Genomic DNA, 15,781 nt, shown 5'->3' on the forward strand with positions numbered 1-15,781 from the left:
AGAAGGATTGGCCACCCACTTCTGAAATAGCAGGCCTCTGAAAACCCTATGCACAACAGAACACACGCAGATTAACAAAAAGGGCAACCTAGGTAGAACCAAAAAGTATGGAAACACAAGGGAGGAGGAACAGCTGTAAGAAGACCCTAGTGATTGGTACATGGAATGTGAGATCCCTTTGTGCATAAAAAAATATTTTCCAACAGAATAAAAAGTGGGGAAAAAACATTTTGCGGTACAATTTCAGACAAGGTCTCATATCAAAAGTTAACAGAATCAATCCTACAGGGCCTCCACAAGAAAAAGACTGATAACCCAATTATAAAATGAACAAAAGACATGGAAAGAATTTTCACAGAGGAAGATATTCACAAAGCCATCAGACACCTGAAGAAGTGCTCAAAGTCATTGCCAATAAGAGATACAAATCAAAACCACAATGAGATACCATCACACTCTAGTAGCGGTGGCAAAATTTAACAGGACAGCAAATAATATATGTTGGAGAGGATGTGGTGAGATAGAAACTCTTATACATTGTTGATGGCATTATAAAATGGTACAACCACTCTGGAAGGCAGTTTGGTGCTTCCTCCAAAAGCTGAGCATAGAAATTCCATATGATAGCTATTCCACTACTTGGAATATACTTTGAGAGAATGAGAACTGAGGCACAAATAGAAAATTGTATACCAGTGTTCATGGCAGTGTTATTCACCATCACAAGAGCATGGAAACAGGCCACATGTCCAACCACCATTGAATGGATTGAGAAATTATGGGACATTCCCAAGATGGAATACTATGCAACATGCAAAAGCAATGATTTAGAAAAATACTACATAACTTGGGAGATACTGGAGAGCATTATGCTAAATGAACTAACTCGGTCTCAGAAGGAGAAATACTACATAAGACCATTATTGTAATAGTAGCAGGATAACTAGTAAAACGACATGGCATTCCAAGAGGGGTGAGAACGAGTATGGATGAAATCACAAAGTTGTACAATTTGGTGCATGGAAGGAGGTTAGAAAGGAAATGGTAAAGATTCTGTGGGGACCTGAAAAGACAGGGTAATGATATTTCATAGTGCAATAGTAATTAATTTTACAAAGCATAATTTATAGGAATGCTTGTATGAAACTGAGTAAAGACTAGTGTGAAACGCAATGCATGTAAGCAAACCAATAAAACCAGTGTTTGTAAGCAAACAAAAAAAGTAGACACTTAAAATGAGTGCCACTGTTTATAGTTCATCCAAACCTAGTCATTTAGATACTTTTAGTTAAAAGGTATATGATAGAAGGGTCTCTTTTTCATATACATATACATATACATATACATATACATATACATATACATATACATATACATATACATATATTGGTTATTTTGCAGGAACATCTTCTCTACAATAACTCTTTGGATTCTTGATCTTTGTGGCAAATTTGGGAGACCCACAAATTTTGGGGACTAAGTTTTACCATTCAGTTGTTAAATATGACTCTTGTGCCTATAATTCTTGCACATTGAAACTTGGTAAAGTTTTTATTTTCTCATTTCAGATTCAGTCTCTTTAAGATGTATCTCATTTGTCATTGTCTTTCCCTAGAACTATCACTTAGCTTAAACTGGATCTTTTCAGACTTGGATTATTGCAATGTTCTCCTATCTGTCCTCTCTGTCTACAATTTTGAGTAGTTCCAATATATGCTCTATAAACAGAAAATATTATCTTTCAAATAGAAATCTGATTCTATCACTCAGATGCCTATACCCTTCAGTGACTTCCCATAGCTATTATATAAAACGTTCCATGCTTTTAGCATTAAAAATATGAAAAACCATTAAAGCTTTACTTCTGTAGCCTTATTTCTGATGTCACTAAGTGGATCTAGTTTTCCTAACTTCTTGTTGTCTCTGCATATCTCAACTTCTAACTTGTTGTTATATGCAGTCCAATTGGAACTGAGTCATAGTTGACCCTCTAGTGGTTTTCCAAGACGGTAAATCTCAAAGGCTTGACTTGCACATCTTTCTCCAGAAGAGCAACTAGTAGATTTGAACACTGTTTCTTAGGTGACCTCTAGTGGGTTTTCAGAGACAGTAAATCTCACAGGAAATTCTCCGTCTTTCTCCTGAGGAGCAGCTAAGTGGACTTGAACTGTGTGCCTTTAGGTTGACAGCACAAACCCTTACCACTAATTCTCCAGAACTCCCTTAACTTCTAGCTGTGACTCATTATTTTCAGACTTCGCTTAAGTGCTACTTTCTGTACAAGCCATTACTGACTTTGGGGTAAGTTGCATACCTCTCCTCGGTGCTACATTGTATAGCATCCTGAGATCCTGAGCTAACCTCTTTGGTAGACACTATATTGCTGTGATTATCCATTGCTTTGTCCTGCCCTGCTGCTATGCTGTGAGCCACTTCAGGGCTTATCTGTCATTTTATTTTGAGGGCCTCCCAAAGTGTCATTATATAAATGAAGTAGCATTTGTCCTCTCATTCAACAAATGTTTATTTATAATGTCCACTCTGGGATAGATGCTGTTCCAGATTCTGAGGTTTCAGTGGAAAACACATACACACACACACACACACAGTCTCTTATGCAATGGAGTTTCTGGTCCATAAGTGAGACACAAGTTAATATCGTAATATAGTAACATATTAATAAAATATTTAGTCCAATATACAAAATATGGCATTTTAACTCTGACTAGTGTGGTGAAGAGGGGATGGTGATTTTTGAGAATCTGTAAGGAAGGGATCGTTCTAGGCCAGGAGGTAGAAGAAGTTCTTGGAAGCAGAGGAGTTTACACTGAGCTCTGAAGCTTAAGTAGGAATTAGCTGAATCAAGTGAGATGACACATGCAGGGACAGATGATGAGGCCCTTTCTTGCCTTCTTTACCGCTACTGTTCTGGTTCAAACCAGTGGTTCAAAGTTCCAGTCTCTTGAGTGAATTATTACACCAGCCTCCCTAGTCTTAGTGGTCTTGACCCTCTTCCTGACTGTTCCTTAAAAAGCAGCTAGAGTATTTAGAACATATCATGACATGGTTCCATTTAAAACCCTCCAGTGGTTTCCCCTTACATTCTGTGTATTATCCCATGTTAGTTATAGTAGATTTTTAGTACTTATTGTCACTTAAGATAATTTACAGATAAACTTCTGAGCATCAGAACTTGATGCAACAGCCTTATTTTTCCATGTCTTGAGAGTTTTTCATTATTAACAGGATGCAGTCTACTTTTCTTCTTTTAATGGGAAGTATTTGAGTTGTACTTCTCTAGTAGTGTTCTGCCTTATACCTGTCTTGCTCTTACAGGCTTATAATGTATATTTCAGGGAGAGCTAGTGGCTTAGTGGCTTGTTGAGCTGCCAACACAAAGGTGCATGGTTTGAACCCATCAGCTGCTCCACAGGAGGAAGATGATCAGTCTCCTCCTGTGTGATTTACTGCCTCTGAAAACCCACTGGAGGGTCAGCTATGGTGTAATTGATGGTACTCAGCAACATCCTACCAAGGCTGTCCTCACTTATTTAAGGAGCTTATGTTTTTTCCCTCAATGGAATAGAAACTCCATGCAGAAAGAAATGTGTGTGTTTTTTCATAGATGTGGGTATTCATAGAAACTTTAAAAAGAATCTTAGAATATGTAATTTTCACAGAGTAGTATTGTGCCTTTTTTTTGCACTGTGCTTTTTTTATTTCAACAAATTGACAGTATTTTCTGAAAGAATAGATAACAGATCTTATCTACATCATGATATTCACCTCCTTAGTCACTTTGAAGAACTTTATTTCAGCTCCTTGCTACCTTTGTCATTCTTTCTCCTCCCATTTTCTACTTCTAATTCAAATCATCATGCCTTCCTAATAGGAACCAGTTTAGGAATATCTATTAACCTACTTGTTAACCTACATGTAGGTTTAATTCTCAGCCAAGGGTGGACTAAGTAGATACAGGCTTTGCTTTATGGTATCATCTACACTTCGCTGTGATATCTTCTCTGAGAACATGATTAGACCCATGTGTGCAAGCCAGGGGTGAAATCTTATAATCTAAGCAAGGGGAGAGCAATGTTCTAATAGTAACAGGATCGGAATGATAACAGTCACTGGGTTTCTAAGGTAAGTCACATTCTGGGTTTTTAGAGCCAACCTCTCCATTTCCTTGGATTGGTAAGACTTCTACTATTGGTATTGCTGCTTCCATGCTGTGAAAATGGATGGCTCTATTTTCACAAGCTCAATAGGAGTATTAGACATTTGCTTTCTTCATAAATAGAGCAGAGAAATAGAACCATAGAATAACACTGTGGGCTTGTTTAACAATATTTACTTAGTGAGTAAAGGAGCTAGACCTTTTTGCTGCATTGTCTGCTCTTCCAGTCAGTAAATGTTATTGTGACTATTGAACCGTCTGTGAAATCAGTATATTCTGATGAAGTGTGTGTTAATTCCTTAGTTATAATGCTTATTAGATGGTTAGACATTCATTTTCATAAACTTAAGAAATGGTCTTCTACAGACAGCCTCAAGAGTGCTTTCGGATCTTTAGGATACATATATTCTGAATACCGTCTAGGTGAACGGTGTACTGTCAAACACTGCCAAGCGGAGAAGGATGGTGTCTGCTTTTCAGGTGCTTACCATGCTTCTGCTAATACTTCCAACTCTGCTCACATACTTTGGATATATTGTCAAGAGGGACCTTTCTTTGGAGGGGGACATCATGTGTGGAAAAGCAGAGGGTCAGTGAAGGAAAGGAAGACTCTCATAGAGATGAATTGACAAAGTTACTGCAAAAATGGGCTGAAATACTATGGTGGAGATATTGAGGGAGGTACAGGTTTGAGTAGGATTGTGATCTGCAGCATATATAGTCACTTTGAGTCCGAGCCTCAACTTGACCTTGAGGAACCTAACAACAGACAGTACCTGTGTAACCACCACTACCATTTAAGTCTTAAGAGGTGCTTTATCTCTATTGTTGTTGTTGTTGTGTGTCATAGACTGGCATTGACATGTTGTTGTGTGTTATTGGCCAGTCACTGACCCTGCAGCAGGTTTTCAAATCACACAAGAGTCTGCTCATCCTTCTGCCACAGAACAGCTGGTGGATTTGAACTCTGTACCTTTGAGATTGCAGCACAGCTTCTTACCACTGTTACAACATCATGGAATCATTCCCCAAACTCTTCAACATAGCTATATCTTCATTGTTCCAACAAGACTGTATGCAGAGATTAATTAGAAATAAACAATAACTGAAGCTATTAACTGAAGTCAATATTTAACATTTTTTCCTAAACCTGTAGTCAAGGAGGTGACATATAGCAGCTGCGTCTGTCATTCCTGATTCCTGGGGCATGGGTACAATGAAGTTCCTACCCTCAAGAAGCTTATATTCTAGTCAATGTTCATATCAGGCACAGTATGTTTTCTACCAGATAAATGGTTGATTTCTTTTGGTAATCTTAGTTCTCATCAGGAAATATCACTAGAGTAGCAAAATAAAAGGACTTTCTCCAAATGTATTGCTTGTCTCTTCACAGAAAGGAGCTGGGTACCACCTGGATCTCTTCTGGGTGGCCATCCTCATGGTGGTGTGCTCCTTCATGGCTCTCCCGTGGTATGTAGCTGCTACCGTCATTTCTATTGCTCACATTGACAGTTTGAAGATGGAGACTGAGACTTCTGCACCGGGAGAACAACCAAAATTTTTGGGAGTGAGGTATGTCAAAGGAAACGGGTCTACAAAACAATATTGTGCATACATTTATGTGTTAATCATTAGGGCAAAGACAGATGTGGAGGAAAATGAACTGGGCAATGGTTAGATTATTCCAAACTTTCTGTTACAAGACTAAACTTTTATCAGATCATCTTCAGAACTTGTTCTTGTTGTTGTTCTCTCTTGCTTGTGCCTATTTTTTTTTTTAATATGTCAAAGGCTAAATGAAGCAACATGAGGACACAAGCAGGTCATTTCTTTTCCACAACTTGTGGGTCATCGGTGTGCTCTGGCACAATGCTGTTGATAGCCAGACCCTTTAAATCTCAGTGCTGTCGATATTCCATCAAACTGTCAAGCTATTTTGTGGTTTTAAAAATTCTGTGATGGAAAAGAAATTCTTATTTTCAAGTTTATTTTCTGCCCCCATAAGTACAGAGAAACTTTGATTCCTTCCTTCCCCTTACTGTTGAACTTTTGTATCTTTGAAGGGCAGAGGTACACTGCTTTTATTTGTGGTTGAGTCCTTTTACAGAAAACCCTGCTCTGAAGAGTAGGTAGTTCACAGAGCTGTAGTTTCCCACGCCGTATAACAGTAGGTGATTCTTTCTTGAGGACTGGAGGAGGGGATCTTCGATGGGAATAGTATTTGCTAAAAAGTACCCTTGTTGTTGAAGATTTGAAAATTAGACCAATAGGATTTATTGCACTCAAAATTTCCCTGAGCTGTTTGTTAATTAGCATGTGGGACAATGTAATATCTGTCTCCTCTAAAACAAGGTGTAATTACACTAAAGAACAGGTTGTTTGAAGAATGAAGGGCTTCAAAAAAGATAGCAACTGATGACTAAGAGCAATTGATTTTTCTTCTAAAAGAGGGGAGGCTTTTGCAGGACTGTTTCATTTTCTGCTCAGGAATTCATATTATATATTATATTGGGGAAAAAAGTCTTTAAAGTTTTGTTTATTTATGCTTTCCTTGAGGTTTTACTGTGTTATACTGACATCTTTGGCATTTTAGCTAAACATTGATTGAGGGTGAAAAGACAAGAATGTGTTTATGAAAACAAGAGGTAGATCAATAACCTTTTCATTTGCCTTCAGGGAACAAAGAGTCACTGGAACCCTTGTGTTCATTCTGACTGGTCTGTCAGTCTTTATGGCTCCCATCTTGAAGGTAAATGTATGAAATGCTTGTTTCTTCCTCCTCCTTAGAATACTAATGGATAATTGGGCTTGTAGAGATTAGAATTCTTTATGAAATATTGTCCATGATTACCATTAGAGCTTTAATAGCAAGCTCCTCTGGGACCAGATAAAATGAGGGCTTAAGAAAAACCTCAGAAGTCTTTTCTTGACTTTCTTCTCTCTCCTTCACCTTTTACCACGTTATTATTAAATTTGTAATTTATTAGATTGGACCATATGAAATTACTAGTATTCAAAAGTTCACAGTTCAATCTAATATTATTTAGATGGAGCTCCAGTAGCTTACCACTCCAGTGGTAAGGAGTTGCACTGCAAACTCAAAAGTACATTAATTGATCCTCTGTGGGATCAGTCACTCTGTGGGAGAAGGATAGGCAGTCCGCTCCCATAGAATTTATTTTACTGCCTCTGAAAACCTGCTAGAGGGCCATCTATGAGTTGGTTCCAGCTCAGTGGTGCCTACCAACATCAACAATATTATTTCAGAGTGATCTTCCTTCCTACATTTCTTGTTCTTCTTTTATTCCTACGTTCCTTGTGTTGCCCCACTTTTATTCTTCACTCTGCTTCCCGTTTTATTGTTGGATAACATGAGTGGTTCTAGATTATAATTTTTATTTTTCTCCTGTTTATTATTGCTGACTGTGAAAGGACTGTTGAAATATGGGTGTGGCTAAGTCATACTTCTTCCCCCTTCATAAAGGGGAACTATCCTATCAATGATGTCCATAGCACCATACAAATAGCTGCATAGTCAGATGTGTCACCTGCCATGCTCCTGCATATTTTTCTACCAATCATTGGTTCCAGCATTCATTATTTAGTCACAGACTCACTCAGAGTTATTGGGCTTATAGGGAGATAGATTGGAGAGTAGGGGAGGCAAAGAATATCACACAGTGCAAGTCCAGGTTTATTCCAGAAGTTCCAAGCCAGATTAACAACAATAGAAAATTTTAAAGGTCAACTATTGAGGAAGAAAAATTGTATAATAGATAATAAGGAAGAATCATTTTATACCATTATCAATGGGGTAAATTATTATATTGATAAAATACAAACTATATGAGAAAGTCTGTTTAAAAACAGAATCAGAACTCTCTTTTGTGACAGATACAAACATTCTGTTCTTTTTTTCCTATTAACAATATTGGGTAATTACTGATCATTTGAATCTATGCTTTATACCACAGTAGACAATTCAAAATCAATCATAGATCTCGTAATTATAGAGAACTACTGTAAACAATAGCCTTCCAAATTTTTCCTAAAAATTTTTAAAACTTTAAATAATTGAAAGTATGTTTAAATTTAATTTCTGTTTAATTATACATATGAAATACTGGTGGCCCCATTCACTGCAAGCCACACAGATACAAGATGTGATTGACCAGGGAACTCTTTTCTCCCATTTGTCTGTGACATCGGATCTACCTACAGCATATATGAGTGACAGAGGGATATCATGCTATTGTAGGCAGGTAAGGGGAGACGAGTGAGTGCCTGAAGCCGCCACGAAAATCCAATAGGGGAAGCAGAAAATTAAGAAGAAAGACCGGGCCATCCAGGGCTACAGGAAAGAACTGTCAGGATCTCCTTTCTGGGAAGGCAGCAGGAGGTGACAAGTACAGGGCAGATGACATTGTTATACAGGGCAGGTGTCAGGCGAGCCAGCAGCCATCCCCGATATTTGTTAATTTTTGGTGATGAGAAAGACTTAATAAGAAAGGGGGATCACCACACCTCTCACGTTTCAAGATGCACCACAGGTACCTGAATGAAGATAAGAAACTGGGGTAGAGGAAACCAGCACTAAAGACAGGACATGACACTCGATGTCACTTTCACAAAATGACCTGGTCTCTGGAATGTAATCATGTCCTAATATGAGGAGTGGGTATTTTTTTTTTATAGCAGCGCATTTATATTTCGATTTCCTATCAAATGAATGGGAAGAAAGTGGCAACATAATTCTATAAGCTATAGAGAAGAAAAAAAATTAATGGTATAGAGACTTACTGAAGAATGAAACAATTTGCTGGTTGGGCAGAAACTCTAAATTTGTAAAGAATACAAATTTGTTCTGAATTATGGGGAGAAGTGTGCTTTTGTAGTGGAAATGAGGAAGGAAGGTTTGGATTATAGCTACAAGGTGAATATATCATTAGCAATTTTGTTTTCACCTAGTTTCTTCCTAGAACAGTTTGAGTAAACCCATTCCCCTATAGTTATATTCCTACCGCATCTCCCATATTTACTAAGAGCAATTTGAAGCAAAGAGTCTGGCTCCATTCAACCAAAGGCAAGGCCATATGTATATCACTGGATAGAAGTCAAGGTTACATTCCCAGTAATGCATAAAAAGGAACTTGCAATAAAGAGGAGTTTTGACTTTTTTTTTTTTTAAAGAAAAGCATGTATCAGGATTGTATCCTCTCTCCATGTCTATTATATCTGTATGATGAGCAAATTACTAAAAAAGTTGGACTCTCTAAAGAAGAATGGGGTGTCAAGATTGAAGGAGATTTATTGATACCCTGCATTATGCAGATAAGACAACCTTGCTTTTTTAAAGTGAGGAGGACTTGAAGCACTGCAGAAGATAAAGACTAACCCTTTCAAAATAGATTGCATCTCAGTGTCAAGAATCCAGAAATTTCCACCACTGGTAACATTATGAGACGTGGAGAAAAGATTGAAACTGTCAACAACTTAGTCTTACTTGGATCTATAACAAGACCCTTAGTACCAACAGTCAGGAGGTCAGGAGCTGTATTGCACTGGGAAAATCTGCAGGGACTCCTCCAAATAATTGAGGAACAGTGATGTCTGAGAGCTATAAAATGAATAAGGATGGCAGAAAAAGAATTGATGCCTTTGAGCTTGAGTATTGGAGAAGAGTTCTGATTATCTATGGATTTCCAAAAGAGCAAATATTTCTTGGAGAAAGTGTAGTCAGAGTGCTACTTGGAGGCAAAGATGATAAAGATTCATCTCACATATTTTGGGCATGTGGATAGGAGAGTATTTTCCTTGGAGAGGAATATCGTGCTTGAAAAGATGGAGAGTTGGTGAAAGAGAGGGAAGACCCTCAACCAGATGGATTGACACAGTGACAGCTGCAGTGTGCTGAAATGAGTCAGCACTTGTGAGGATAGCACAAGATAGGACCAGCTTCAGAGCTGTTGATCACAGGGTCACTATGGGTAGTACTTGGCTAGAGGACACCTAACAACAGCAACAACATAGATAAAACTGAATTTGCCTTCAGGATAGTAAGACCAATGTATACATTATTATTATTATTATTATTATTATTATTATTATAATTGATTAACATCTAAATGAAAAAACTTAAATAAAATTAAATTATCATGAAATGATTGATTAACATTTAAAAGATTGAATTATGTTTCTTTAGTCCTTGGTTCGGCTACTGGTCGAGTTACTGACTGCTTTCACGGAGGGATATCTATTTCACGTGAATATCTATTTCAATATTTAAACTAACCTGATTTACCACTTAATTACTTGAAACATTGTTTAAACATCTTAAGATTAATTAGGAAGTTATTGAAATACTTTAAGATTGAAAACACCTTAGACAGTTGTTTCTGGATATGAAGAAAAAACCAAAAAAATGTTGCCCATGAGTCAGTACTGAGTTATGGTGGCCCAGTTTATATCAGGGTGGAACTGGATTTTCAATGGTTATTTTCTTTCACTAAGTCTTTCTTCCATCTGCCTCTGAGTAGACTATAACCTCTAACCTTTTGGTTACCAGCAGAGCTCATTAACCACCACCTTATTAACAGTTGTTACCAAGTGACTCATGGTGTGTCATGGTACAGCTGTGCTCTAGGGTTTTCAATGGCTGGTTTCTCATAAGTAAGCCATCATTATGGTAGCCACAGTCAAGAAATAACAATAAAAAGAAAATTTAAAAAAAATTATTCTATTGGATGACCGTAAGCTGACATCTTTGCTTTTTAGCACATCTAAAGCTACTCATGACCCAAGCTATGATATTTTCAGTAGCTGCATGTACATGTGAAAGTTGGACAATGAATAAGGAAGATGAAAGAAGAATAAATGTGACTGAATTATGGTGTTGGCAAAGAGTATTGAACATACCATGAACTACCAAAATAAAAAACTGATCTCTTTTAGAAATGTAACTGGAGTGCTCCTTTAGGGACAAGTATGATGATACGTCATCTCATATCCTTTGAACATGTTGCCAGGAGGGGTCAAACTATTGAGAAGGTGTCATGCTTGGAAAATGAAGATCAGCAAGAGAGAAGGAGCCTCAATGAAATGGATTGACACAGCGAATACAGTAATACATTTAAGGACAGCAGAGATTGTGGTAATGATGTAGGATTAGTCAAAGTCTCAGTGTATAACAGGTCAATATAGTTGTATTTAGCTTGAGGGCGCCTCACAACAGCACATCATCAGACCTTTCTTCCAAGGTGCCACTGGGTGAACTTGAACCTACATCTTTCCAGAGATCTTACAAAATTCCAGATCTTAGATTTGATAGGACAAAAGAGAAATGTCACTACCTTTGTTAATATAAAACAAATTGTATGGTAGATTTGAAGTGGTGGTGAGTTTCTCACCATGGGTTCCACTGCCCAAATGCTTTATATTGCTCATTTGCTCCAGAGATACCAGCTGATGGGAAAATCTCCATCAGAGCATTACCACACAGGCAGCTTGACCTCAACTGGAAAGATAATTTTCAGAGAGGTCACTGGAGGCAGTTACAACCCATGATGTGGAAGGTTCTTCTAGAAATCATTTTCTCTAGGGTTCCCTGAAGGTGGATTTAGCATGGCCCAAATGAAAAGTTTCTTTTATAGCATCTCCTAGTGCTTCTCCAGAAAAAATAAACAAACAGAAAACCAAAACTTCAAATTCATTGCCCTTAGTGTTTCTTCTTACTCATAATTGACTCCTCATTGGGTTTCTGAGGCTGTAAATCTTAATGAGAGAAGACTGCCCATCTTTCTTCCAAGGAGTTGCTGGTAGATTTGAACTGCTGAAGGCACCTTGTGTTTAGTAGGGCAATTTGCAGTGAACAACACCACAGAAATCCTAACTTTCCCCTCCATTTTTTTAAAATATTTTTCTTTTTTTATTAGTGTAGCATAAAATCCCAATTAAAGAAAAGTCAGATGTGTTTGAAAGTTCTTTGTATTCTTTTACTAGCAGCAAATTGGTTTCAATCCTGTAGAAGCTGTCAACTGAGTATTCATATATGATTCCAGAGGGACACAGAGAACAGATACTGTATTAATTACTATTTTCAGGCAGAGACGCAAGACTCAACATTTTCAGCAACACCTCTTCCTTACTATTTTCTCAGCCTGAACTCAAATACAGTTGCAGAGGACATAAAGAGGAACGTCATTATTTTCCCCCTTTACCATTATTCCCACTGCTTCTAACATGCAAAGCACCTTAGAGTTTCTAGGAGTTGGTTAGAATATAGGAAAAGCGGGAAAGGAGACTTAAGGATCAATAAGCCTAAGTTTACTTTTCCTTTGATATTCCTAAGTAATTCATGCTTTGGGCCATTCAGCTGCTGACTGGCTATTTCCACTTGGCAAAATCAGGTCAAAGAAAGGGACCATGTAAATTCTAGAAAAACAAGCACTCTGCCAACATTTCATTTTGTATGTTTTTGCTTTAAATAAAGGAAATTGTTTCATTTAATGTAGTTTCCAACATATTGTGGAAAATTTAGGTTTAAAAACGAGAAAGAAATAGTCTGGCAATAGTTATTTTTACTCCTTCATTAAGTAGAGCTAATCTTTACTTCAGAAATCCCATGTGTAAAGTCAGCTCATTTCTGATAGTGCACAGCTGCCCTTCTTACCTTTTAAGTTTGGGCATTCAGCACATGACCTTTGTCGGCTCATTTGAAAAGTCAATACTGGAGAGAGCAGACGTTGAGGGTATAGTTTAACCGAAACCTAAGTTCTGACTAAGTAAAAGTCATGATTAACCATTAACTTCAGAATTCACACAGAAAGTGGCGCCAGGGGTCACATTGGAGAAATGAACCTTTTTGTTTTCCTTCCATCATGTGACTTACACTTTTATTTAAAGAAGCAGGTGACAACTTCAGAGAATGGTTTTTCTTAAGACCCTGCCTTTGGGAGGCAGATCAAATGAATGGATCAAGAGATGTGTGACTTTTCCTCTTTAAAATGAAACATCTCACCACCTTTCCTGACCAACCCCCACATGCTTTACAAGTTTAGTGGCTTCATGTGATCTTAATCATTTTCCTCCATGAGTTAAGCACTACAGGTAGTTGTTACCCATGCCTAGAAGTTTATGACCTCTGTTTTGATCTCTTTGCTGAAACCTGCCATTTAATGTGGAAGAATTTAAGGAATTATAGTGTACTAGCTTTAAATTTACAAGGATACCCCTTGACCTTAGCTGGCCACAGACATACTTGCCTCAAAGCACTGGATCTTAACTGCTGATTCAGTTCAGAATTGTTGGAAGCAAGCATATCTGACTTCCCAGGCTGGTTAAACAGTTTAGACTGTGTCTCTGCTGTGGAAATAATGCCTGTTAAGCTGGTGTTCTGTATGGATGGACACAATAGAGATGAAAAAAGCAGGTAAAACATGAAAGGCAGTTTCTTATGCTTGCTTTTTCCCATTCTTCTGGCAAACCTAATGAATTAAAGAGCAAATGAAGTCAACTTCGACTTCTGCCTTTGCTTGAATCCCCATGATTTTAGCATATGTTGTGGTCAGAATATAACTTTTCAGTTTAGTTAGTGTTCTGAAATGTGGACGATAGTGTTTAATTTATATTTGGCAAACATTTTTGGAACTCCTGCTGTCTGTCAGGCATTCTGCTCACTAACAAATGTAAGGAGAAATATAAGTGAGAATGGTGGTGATGATTGTATTTTCTTTATCTTGGCACTGGACTAAGGATTCTGCACAGACTTTCAAGTTTAGTTTTCAATAACAGTTATGAAAAAATCACTTGTAATTAGCTCCACTTTACAAATAAGAAAAACTATGGATAACAGGTCAGATCTCAGAGTTATTAAATGATAAAGCCAAGTTTCTAATTCAATAGTTCTGCCTCCAAAGTCTTACCTCATGGCCTCCATAGTTAGGCATATATTTTTTTTAATTATTTGTGTGTGTGTGTCAAATCGGATCTGACTGTTACAGGAGGAGATTGCCTCCCCTTCTCCAGCAGAGCATCTGCTGGATTCAAACCACGTACCGTATTTTTTTAAATAGACTACAATACTTACCCTTAAGGAACTCATTCTCTATAATTTCCTCTGAGATTAAATTCTCACTTATGGAACAAGAAAGAGAGATGGGGGTGAGGGGGATTGCATTTTCACAAATCCCTTATGTCTCCTTTTATATTTTCTTAATTATCTTGGGGCCAGACTACAAATTAGCAGCTTCCTTAAGAGGTGTTGTATCACATACCATAACTAAGAGCAAAATGCCCTTGCTGGCTGTGTTTTTAAGGGTTATGAACATTGTTGTTACTGTTGTCAGTGAGTCAGAACCAAATCATACCTGAAACCAGAGGCTGTCGCACAGGCAGAGATTGCCCATCTTTCTTCCACAGAGCAGGGTAGATTCAAACCACGTGCCTTTGAGTTGGCAGTCACCTTCTTACCATGAAGCCACCAGAGCTCCATTAAATAGGGCATTAGGGTATTATTTTAATAACATGTTTCTACAAGTAGTCCTTAAATGTAAAAGACAATATAATTGTGGTTGCATATCATCAAATGGGAACTGACCCATACCGTACCCTCGAGGTGGTTTTCTGAAACTTTGTGCATTTTTCTCCCCCAGAATAGCTGGTGAATTAGAACCACATGTGTTGGAGATTGAATCATAGTTCTTACCACTAGACCACCAGAGTTCCCTGAATTGATATATACAATTATGTATCAGTATATTAGAGATTATATAAGCCCAGGATTTTGAGTCTGAACTTTCTTATCCATACTTCTATAAGGGACTAAAGAGAACTACACAGTTGTAAGTTTGTCAGGTTGCCAGGGGAGGTCATGGTGATGAAGGTGGACATTAGCACTACACTTACCATTTATTGAGTCAGAAACTGTCATGAGCCAGACCCTAAACTGTACTATCTAATCTAATCTAATCTTTATCATAACCACTTCAGGGATGAGAGTACTAAAGTGCAGAAGATGTGAGGACTTGCTAACTGACAGAAGCAGAATGTAAAACAAGGTCTTCTTTCTAACCATTGAGTTCAGTGCTCTTAATCAGGATATGTGCTGATTTTTGCATATACGCACCTATTCTTTTTTTCTCTGTCCTTCTTCCTTCTCTCTCTTTTTCTGTTTCTCCCTCTCTTACATGCACTTACTCATTCACGTACTCTGATCCTTATTCTCTTGAAGGTCTTACTCTTGTCTGAATTCTGTGCTATGAACTATCCAGTCTGCTCTGTTTATTAACATTCTTTTTGCCATATTTTTCTTATAGGAGTATCTAATGTTGTTTTGTGCCATCAAGTCAGAACCCGCTCTTAACTGCCCTTCTTAGCGACCTTCAGAGGCAGCAAATCACACTGGAGAAGATTGCCTATCTTTCTCCCACAGAGCAGCTGTTGGATTCAAACCGCATACCTCTGTGTTGGTAGCAGAATTCCTTAGCACCAAGACACCAGAGCTTCCTGTGAGAGTATCTAATACTATTAGAAAAATAAAAGGGAATGATAATAAAAAAGAACAGTATTATATTTAGGAGATTTTTAAATATTTGATTAAATATTTGA

General features: G+C 37.7%; 1 protein-coding gene across 2 annotated transcripts in view; it reads left to right on the forward strand.

Moving 5' to 3' along the window:
• Positions 1 to 15,781, forward strand: part of SLC4A4 (solute carrier family 4 (sodium bicarbonate cotransporter), member 4) — a 497,732-nt gene that overhangs the window by 453,446 nt on the left and 28,505 nt on the right. For both annotated transcript variants that reach the window (XM_006896827.1, XM_006896828.1), the window contains exons 18-19: positions 5,571 to 5,749; positions 6,854 to 6,926. In XM_006896827.1, coding sequence (XP_006896889.1) covers positions 5,571 to 5,749; positions 6,854 to 6,926 — 252 coding nt within the window. The remainder of the gene's footprint in view (positions 1 to 5,570; positions 5,750 to 6,853; positions 6,927 to 15,781) is intronic.

This window comes from Elephantulus edwardii, unplaced genomic scaffold, assembly GCF_000299155.1.
Source record: "Elephantulus edwardii isolate Elephantulus edwardi_28Jun2011 unplaced genomic scaffold, EleEdw1.0 scaffold00192, whole genome shotgun sequence".
NCBI lineage: Eukaryota > Metazoa > Chordata > Mammalia > Macroscelidea > Macroscelididae > Elephantulus > Elephantulus edwardii.